The following is a 9,931-nucleotide window of genomic DNA, read 5'->3' as shown; positions in this document are numbered from 1 at the left end:
GCAGGATCTGTTCCCTAACCCAGCTCCATGTCAGGACTCTCCAAAGTTTTCAGAAGTGCAACAGAAGAGAAGGGACTGGTCCCTTCCATGGCAGTCCTCACCACTGTGAGCTTACAGTGAGTACAGAAACACCATTCCTATACATAAATAACCACAGCTCCTCCAAGTGGTATCCACTACTTCATATCAGAGCCACGCGTGCCTAGCGGCAGCGGTATTCCCTGCCTCACGTCCTCACCCTGTTCCTGAAGCCAAAACATGCTGCATCTATCTTTATCTCCTCCTGTAATCACCTCTGGCCTGCACTAGCAATTCATCCTTCCAAGCAAAGGCAGGCAATCAAAGCTAACATTGGCTGTCCACTCTAAATAGCTGCCCTTGCAAACAAGCATCCTCTGATTCAGGTGACTTTTATGTACTGCCAGATAGAGAAGCATGAGTGGAGGGTAGGGGGAGATTAGGAAGTCAGCAGAGTATGCTTAATTGCCAAAATTAAATGAAAAGAATTCCCAAGTGGGCTTCTCATTCCAGCATTCACCCATCTATCTACAAAACTTCAGGCATGAGCTATAATAATATATTTACCTTCTATGAGGTAACACATCTAAGGTATGCTAGAAAGATCTTTTCACTGTGGAACAAGATTTAGATGACAAATGGAGAAAAAGGAGCTTATGAAATCTAGTAACTTACTCCTTTGCTAAAGTGTTTCTGTTCAGTGCACTAAATATTTAATAAAACCAAAACACATAATATCTAAATAGACCATCCTTCTAGCCCCACCTAGTGTGTGGTAGTTGCATCTTCCTTCATAGAGCTTGAGCTCTGAGAAAATAAAAGAAAAAAATACTGGCATATTAACTACATTTCCATTATCAAAGGAAATGTTAGAGGGGACCCATTTGTCCATGCAGACAGCTTGGAATAGATCTCTCACCACAAAAAGCTTTAGTTTTTACTCAGATATCTTTAAAATATTGCAGCCTTGAGATGGAATAGAGAACACCATTAAGTGACTTAAAAGACACTTAAAGAAAACATTAAGAAAGTCTCAGAAATTAAAGAGCTGATCTGTAGTTATGCAGTGGAGTTAGATTTGCCTGACCAATTTGGTTTTTGCCAAACACTTCTGCTTGCTTTCAGCTTGTGAATAAGCTCAGTTCTATCAAGAATAACATTATCAGCTGGTAAGCTGCTAAATGGACTGTCTCACAGGGGAGAAAAACCAGAAAATTGCAAGTGAGGTAAATAGTCAATGCATCAAGAAGCTAAATTTGAATTTTGGCATCAAACTTTCAAACTTTGAAGCATTCCACTTGAAAAACAGGTTCCTGAAGTTAATCATGTTGTCAAACATGATTCTTAAAAAAAAAAAAAAAAAAGAAGCTCTTCCTCTTCCTGCCAGGGAAAAGATTCTCTACACCTAGCAAAATCTATAGCCTCCATAGTCAAACTCTTATTAACCTCACTGTCCTTCTAACACTGGCAGACTTGTGGTCTTGGAAGTACTCACAAAAATCTTCAGTTCACTGGGCACATGTGGGTTTTGGATCAGCCTTGCTTTGTCTTTTTCACATTTTGGATAAGAAGAAATCAAGGTGACAGAAAGACCTATTTCTCATGCAGAACGAGATAAGCGCCTGCTCCTGCTCTGAAGAAAAGTTTCAGGCATTTGTTAGACAGATTTCCCTCAAAGAAATGTCCAAACAGACAGAGACTAAAATACTGCTACCAGCATGATAAATAACATAAACATAATTTATCAGTTGGCTGAAGGACAATAGTTTCTTGTTGAGATTCTCCTAAAAGCAGTAAGAATTTTCCCCATGAAGAGAAGAAACATTCCTCCACTGTATTCCAAACAATGTGGGGAGAAAGAGCAATTGGTGGGCAACCACACGTGACCTCTGTGTCCTTAGTTCTACTTTTAGATATCTGTAATTTCTAGATACACAACTTCTTGTAAATACAGAGAGCAGAATAGCAAAGAGGAAGAGAACGTGTACCAAACACAGTACTGTTCCACAGGAAAGTTCTTTGAAGCATATATACTTTAATAGTTATATTAAAACATGCAGCCTCTGAATCAGTCTTTCACAATCAGCCTTTAACAGTCGGGGACATAAACTGGGCATTCTCAAAGTCAGACTTGGTCAAAGAATTCCTCTGTTAAAATCAGGAGCAATCAAACCAAATTTGTTTCCCCTAAACTCTTAGGAAATGTCTTTTGTTTCCCAGCACAGTCAATTCTTTCTAAATTCTCATTAAATCCTTCCCCAGACAGAGGAGGGGGGAATAGTGGTAAAATCCCAATGCACTATTTCTAGTAGTCTCAGTTCTTTTAGGGAATGTCTTTTGTCCTCAAGGGGGAAAAGGAAAAAACATAAACCAACCAAACCCTTTGTAAAGATGAAGACTAATGGTTTTGGACATAAAAAGAAAGGAAAGGCAAAGGGGACAACTGCATTCTCAGGTGAACCTTAGAAAAATTCTTAAGTGGCACCTGTAGTTTGTGTTTAATGACCTGCAAGGGTGGAGTGGGGGAAATCAGTAAAGGTAAAAACAAAAGCTTCCAAAAGGCCCTTTACAAGCCCTTGATAACTTAAAACACTTTGAAGTTTTTGTGGAAGTTATAATGAGCATATAAATATGCAAGCCAAAAATAAAGATATACCTCTTGTAGCTTTCAAAAAAAAGACTTCTTGGGCTTGAGCCAACATAATAAGGCTAAGAGTTCCAACTGTGTCTGGAGAGATGTCCACTGTAGGTTCCCGATTCAAGGCTGACAAAACAGTGTCTTTAATGTGTTGGAAAGCACCACTCGCAAACTAAGCAAAAGAAAATAATGTATTATAATTCATGTTTCCAGACTGATTTTTTTCCTCTTACAAAATATACATACATACACAATGTATACAAATATAATACATATAATAATTTCAAAAAATCTAGAGCTTTTTTTGGTATATGGTCCCCATTTACTGTTTAACTACTTGTGACTTCCTTGTTCATGAAGTTACTTATACTGAGGTATTTATCAAGATGGACTGTAAGTAAAGGCATACTGGCTACACCTAAGGGCATAAGAACAGGGAAATTTTAATGCATTCCACAAAGAAGAAAGAGAGATTATGACCTTTAAAACTGAAATTCATACTAGCTAAAATTATTAAATCTTAAGCTGAATGTTATTAGTTAACAACACACTTGAGGGAAAGGGTACGGCAAACGGTACGGAATTAAATCCTTCAAAGCTGACAAATAAATATCAGTCAAGACTAGGTACTGAGCCAATCCACCTTTGCAATTAAGAGAGAGAGAAGATGTATATATATTTATGTATATATAGCTTTAAAATTGAGAGATACTTATTTGATGTTCTAAGATTAGTAATTCTGAATTCCTAAGCATAAGCAGGGAGCCTCAGTACCTGATAGTGCTTAGCTGCAGCTTTCAGTCCTTCATCGTTATCTAGATTCTGTTCTGCTGCAATCTGGCTTGCCAATGCTCCACAGTTGAACAAAACACAGGTCTTCTCATACCCCAAACTTGCCAAAGCTGCAATCAAAACAGACAGTTACCCATACTGTTAAGAAAACACACTTCAGTAGTCCAGCATCCTACAGATGAGGCCAACGCTACTAATATCTGTATTTAAAGATATCAACAGTTTAAAGGAAAAAAAAAACAAAACAAAAACCCCAAACCAACACAATACTGAACTTTGAAAGTCAAACTCATCTTCATTCTGAAGGCTTTACAAAGTCTAATTCAGTACTTCCACAAAATGTTTCAAAGTGAGGCAATACAGTGTGGCATAAAGCATAAAAGCAGTAGTATGAATATTTGACAATAACTTGAAAGTCTTTCTAACTACAGTGCAGCTTTTTGGCTCCTGAAGATACAGAAACACAGATTACTGAAGGATAATCTGCAATATGAACTTCCATGCACTGATCACTTTGCAATAACTGCCCAATTACATGCTCTTACTGTATCTTGAATGCAAGATTAACTACCCATCTCCTACTGAGGCCAAAGAGTTTACAACCTCTATCTTACTATCTACTGAAATGCAGGTAATTTTTCACCTCTCAAAGCTATTGTTTCAGACTGAAAATACTGACAAATATCTTGGTTACCCATGCACTAAAACAGACAAGGTTTTACTTAATTAAAACTTGGGCTCACTAGACAGTAGTGTGGCCTATGCAGATTGAACTCCTGTAGTACTTGCTAGCCCCAGAGGATGGAGCTCACATTTCTAGGAACAGTAATACCCAAACAGGAATCATTTTGACTCTATTAATTGCTTTCAAAAGGTTATTTGCCACATGCAAGCACTGGAAAAATCTAAAGACTGCAGATATTATTTTCCTACTACTCTTAAGAAGTGTGTAGACACTCTTCTTGGAGAATACAGAAAACTCAACCAGTGAATTTTCAATTTCACAAACCCAGGTACAACTTCTAAGTTATCTTTAAAACATGAAGGTACATTTGTTCCCCTTCACTAACACCCACTCTCCTTATACAGATACATATTTACCTAACATATCTCTGAAGTTTCTATGTTAGCACTTCCTGACCAGCACTAAATTTTTAGACAAGTAGCCACCAATCTGACGTGTCATTTTCCCCATTTTGTTTCCCTGAGTGAAAAGTTACACAGTCACTGTATTTCATCAAGATAACAGCAATTTATACAGATCGTGGCTCTTCTGTAGTTTATTTTCCAGAATTTTTCTAAAAAGAACATCTTGTACAACTTGCATATAACTCAAAAGACTAAAAGAAACACATGAAAGGAAAGAAAATATGGCTTTAAAGTTTCAGAAGTGCAAAATTACTTTATATGTAGAACTACTTTATGCTCTGGACTGCATCTCAAGCATGATTTACTCCAGTGAGAACAGCTGTTTAGCAATATAGCTTTTCCTCAGACTCATCTGTTTATAGCTCTACCTATTAACTTAAGCCAACATATTTTAGATTACATGCCATGCTGTGAACTGGGTCACTTTTCAAGCAGCCACAATATCTGTCAGCTACCCCTGTGATACAGACGGGATTCAAGGGAAGATGGGAAGAAAACCATTCGTCACCACAGCAAGAGCCAGAACTCCCAAGCCACACCCCTGCATCTTAGCCCCATGGAAGTCAAAGGAGTTTTACACTGGATTTCCTCCTGGAGGCAGGATCACATCCTCTTTAGAAGTCAACAGAAATTTTACTCCCTCAGTAACTGAAATCTTTGCTTTACACTAAGAAACCCCACTGCTAATTCTGATCTGAAATAAGAGATATACACGTGATGTAGGTAATCTGGAGATCAGCATCTGGACAATCTGCACTGTAGAAATACATACCAAAAGACTTCTTTTGTTAATTTCTTTCCACTAAGATCTGCTTTAAAGTTTCAAAATAAAATTCATTCCATTGCCTGTTAACTGAGCATTACTCATATCTCAGTTAAGAATTTCTTTGATATTTCACATTGACTGTTGCATAAATCTCTGGCCATCTGCCTCACAGATTATTTAGACTAGTATATAATTAACCTGCAGACAAGCAAGCTTTTGCAAGCTGCTGTAACGTCACATTTATTCAAATTCTCAGGGTAATCATCAACATTATGATTACTGATACTTTTCCTCACAAATATCATAACTCTCTGGCAATTTACAAAACTATGTTTAAGTCATAACAAAATATTCTGAACTTTACTATGAAACAGATCCAATTATCAAGAAATGCTAGCCCCAAAGAAGGCAGAACCAACCAAATTCTGAGACAAAAAACCACAGTATCTTCAGGGGAGTCTCCAATTACCCAGAAGGACTTAGAACAGTTAGAAAACAAAGCAAGGAAAGGTGTGCACCACCTGCTTACATGTAAGAATGCAGTGTATTGCTACACTGCATATGCTACACATATAGTTCATACAAGCACAACCTGAGCAGGTGTATTCAGAACACGTAAAACTGCAAAGACTTTCGGTTGTTGCTAAGGGAGAACTATACAAAGGACACAAAAACGTTAAAAAACCTAAAAAGACAATAAATACTCTTAACATTTTTTCAGGGTTTGCCTTGCAACAGTCATCTTGCAATGATAGTCATGGTGAACACTTAGGTATAAATAGAAATACTGAAGAATGATGACACATGACTGACCAGGTCCTCACTTAACTTAGAAGTATTTAGTTTTAGTTTCTCTACTGGCAAGTGTTCCAAATGCATTTAATGATAGTGAATTTGCAGTGCAGAATTGTCCCTATATGACTAAAATGAATGACAGACTCAAACTCCTTATCTTTTCAGGAAATAGCTAATTTTTTTTTCCTTTACAAGTGCTGAAATCTATATGAAAATATTTTAAAAGTAAGTGATAGCAGAATCATTTCACAGCATGGGCAGATCCTTCTATTCTCTTGAGCAAAACGTAGGTTACTGAAGCCAGCTACCATCACTCCCTTTCTTCTGGAGAGGACTCACTCACTCACACGTCCACCTCAAGAGGATCTTACTCATTTAGAATGTTAAGAGCTGGTTCACCAAAAACCTACTACTGAAATTAATGTTAACTTAAACAATTGTGATTAATGTCAGTTGGGGTTGCTGCCAGAAAAAGTCTGAGAAGCAGACAGCACAACTATTATCAGACTGTACGTATATTTGTGCCTCTGAAAAACTAATATTAAATATCAATTCTATAGAAATTCTTTGCACGGTGCCCATTTATTAATTAACAATGTTGAAGTGATTAATCTGCTACCAATACAGTTGAACTCATTTGAAAGCTATGTTGAGAATACTAGAAAGGCTATTAACAATTCAAATATATCCTCAAAAATGAGTATCATTAATACTTGCACTTTTGGTACATTCACATACCCAATTTGGCAGATCCTCCAAAAAGTGATCCTTTATCAAAAGCATCTTTCCATGTAAACGTTACACAGACCTGAAAGTTGTGAAAAATAAAGATCTTTATCTCCAAAATTAAAAATGAAATCTTCAGAAAATATCCCAAATTCACATATTTATACTTTTATAATTGCATAAAACATTTAACCTACCTGTAATGTTACAAATATTCTGGAAGTTTCAGGAAATCATCAAGCATTATTTAAAAAAAAAAATTATTCTACCTTTTTTTCCTTCCTATTACTTTGCTCAAAACATTACAAGCAGAAAAGACAGACATTCTCAAAATAATCTTTCTGCTCAGCTCATATTCTGAGTGACAGATAAATTTATTTCCAAACCAAGACATTCCTCTCCCAAGAAGTCTGACAGTGTGGTATAGTCACAGTTAAAGGACACCACCCAACCAGGCAGCTTCCACTGTTCCAAATGACTAGCATATTTGGAACTGTTTGTAATACCAAAATTCACTCAGTTTTATTATGAGTGAATTCAATAGCAGGATTATCAGGAAAGAAAAAGTAGTTAAAAACACTCTGTTTTATATTACACCTACAGCATATCTTTCACAGACAATGCAAATACTTCACAAAATCTCCTTTGAAGTTTCACAGTTTGATTCCTTATTCAGTTGATGAAACTAATTGTAGGCAGCTCGTATCAGAACAGAAGAGATGGCAAAATTCCTCATTTTAAAGTGGTTGGGGAGACTAACTCAGAAAGAGCCCATTACTGTTTGAGAAGATATTTTCCTCTAGAAGCAATGCTAGCTCAGGAAGTTCTGGTCCCCAGCGGCTCATTGTTGATTCCACTGACTGACTGACTTCTTCTTGATGGAACAGTTTACAGATCTGCAAAATTTCCTCTTAAAGTTTTCCATGTCTCAGGGTTCGCAGATCACCACATCAAAACATTTGCACACTAAAAACCAAAGTGTAGTTCTTGGCTACAAGTGAATGCAGCTACATGCAAAACTCAAACCAGTTTGAACTGCATTAGATCTATTCCCTTACTTCTAACCTGCAAGTCTGAAATAAACCTTTTCTTTTAATAACATTACCATTTAAATATGATTTGATTGGGAAAGAAATGGAAATTCTCTCCTATTTGTAAACAAAGAAAACCTACACCTTTTTCCATCAAAATACAGGAGCCCAAAGATCTATTCCAGTCTCCACCTGAAGACTAGAACAGGCAGGAGTTAAGTTGAATTTCTCCTTAGAGATGGGACTCTAAAGAAATACGGTAGGAAAAAAATCAACTTAATGAAAACCATGTCTATATAAAACAGTATGTAATTCATAGATGCAGAGGCAGCAACAAAGCCGTAAGCTCTTAAGTGGGTTTATTCTGTTAGCTGTTGTGAATGAAACATCTGCTGTACTTCAAAAAACAAAGATCATATTCCATCTATTATTAAAGGTTTTCTCATATAAATCATATTTTTAAAAGCCTTTATAACATAGTACAAAAGGAGAGTTGAAGAGGAATCAGCACAGCACAATTCTTTCTGACCTAGACCACTAGTCAAAGTCAAAACGTTTCTGAATCTGTAAAATAAACACAATTATGGCCACTAGAGGTAAAATTTCAGTATAGACTGTATGTGAGCACCAACTAGAAAATAAACAGACTAGGAAAATAAGGCTCAAAGAGATTAAATGCCTTGCCCAAGAGAAGTATTGTTTACTGGATTAGGTACAGGCTTAGAAGTCATACATTGTAGGTGCCATGATTCCAGTTTAATGGTTCAGTAAGTCTTCTTACCTGATTTTCAGAGAAGGGAAATTTTGGTTCAATTGAGCACAGCTGATCATAGTATCTACATTAAAAAAAAAAAAAAAGAATAAACAGTTATTAGATAAATCAAATTAAAGAGTTTTGTTTCTTACACTGGCATGTAAGGAAAAGGGTGCAAAAATCCCCGGCACAAATAAGTTGTGAAGCTCATTGTTAAGTATGGAGGATTTGCAGGACAGACAGAAGTTCTGCCTAAAGGGATTTTTTCAGTAGAGGAACAAGTTCAGTTGGAGACAGTCTTCCCAGATAACGTGGAAACCCTGCCTCAGTCAGGAGTAGAAGAGTATCACAGACAAGCCAACCCATTCCACTTGCTGATCGAGGGTGGATTAGAAAAGAATGTCATGCAAAGGAGTCCTGTAAACATACAGGAAGACAAAGAGAACATTAGACATTAAAGTCATACTGCAAAAGTAAGTTGAGTACAGCATTTAACATAATATTAACAAGCTACGCTGCACTCTGTCTGAACATTATATCCACTCCCCTACAATTTCTGAGTCATCTGTTTAAACTTCAATGTCTTTGAAATAGATGCCATTTGCCTTGCACAGTATCAGATGAAGAGCCTAATCCTTGATAAAAATCTTTAGTTGTAAGCTTGGTTTTCACTAGAGTACAGTATACTGCAGCAGTCACAGTGAATTAAAACCAAAATTTCTCTGTGCCGATATTTTGTCTACTCACAGTGGAAGATGTTCAGGAAAGAATGTCAGAAAGGTAATATAGCAAGTATAGCATAGTGCCCTCATGCAATCTATCCAGGCAACAGGTAGCAACTCAGTTTTCCTGAGTTGTACCCTACGCCTGCACCACTTGTTAAACATGAGAGGCTGGATGCAGAACAGAAAACCTCTGAGCTGCCAACTGCTGAGAACACATAACATGGGAAGCCTGTTTCGTGTACTCTTCCTGTAGCACTCATCACACGGGCATACACCCAACTTTATATTGGTCACATTCTTCTTTTAATTTATATTCCCAATATACAAAGCACCTTGTAGTAATGAGTTTCACAGTCTGTGAAACAGGGTTAACATTGTTCCTGTCTCCTTACATTACGGTATTAAATACTAATCACTATTGATCTAGACATGATGCAGATGTACAAGGCCTACGTGCTGCAGGCAATAAATGTTTGTTTAAAAATTCAAAAAGCATTTTTAAGTTACATACAACAATAAAAACAGCGTTAGCATATT

At 36.8% G+C, this 9,931-nt stretch overlaps 1 protein-coding gene across 1 annotated transcript in view; it reads right to left on the bottom strand.

The window, feature by feature from the left end:
- LOC104521969 (programmed cell death 6-interacting protein-like) overlaps window positions 1-8,751 on the bottom strand; it is a gene marked incomplete at its 5' end in the record, with an annotated part of 27,169 nt that extends 18,418 nt beyond the window's left edge. The window contains 4 exon segments of the mRNA XM_029084035.1: window positions 2,675-2,828; window positions 3,431-3,558; window positions 6,897-6,966; window positions 8,697-8,751. Of these exon segments, the coding sequence (XP_028939868.1) occupies window positions 2,675-2,828; window positions 3,431-3,558; window positions 6,897-6,966; window positions 8,697-8,751 (407 nt within the window).
- Window positions 8,752-9,931: the final 1,180 nt, after the last annotated feature.

This window comes from Antrostomus carolinensis, unplaced genomic scaffold (genome assembly GCF_000700745.2).
Source record: "Antrostomus carolinensis isolate BGI_N321 unplaced genomic scaffold, ASM70074v2 scaffold8200, whole genome shotgun sequence".
NCBI lineage: Eukaryota > Metazoa > Chordata > Aves > Caprimulgiformes > Caprimulgidae > Antrostomus > Antrostomus carolinensis.
This window is presented reverse-complemented; position numbering and strand designations above follow the sequence as displayed.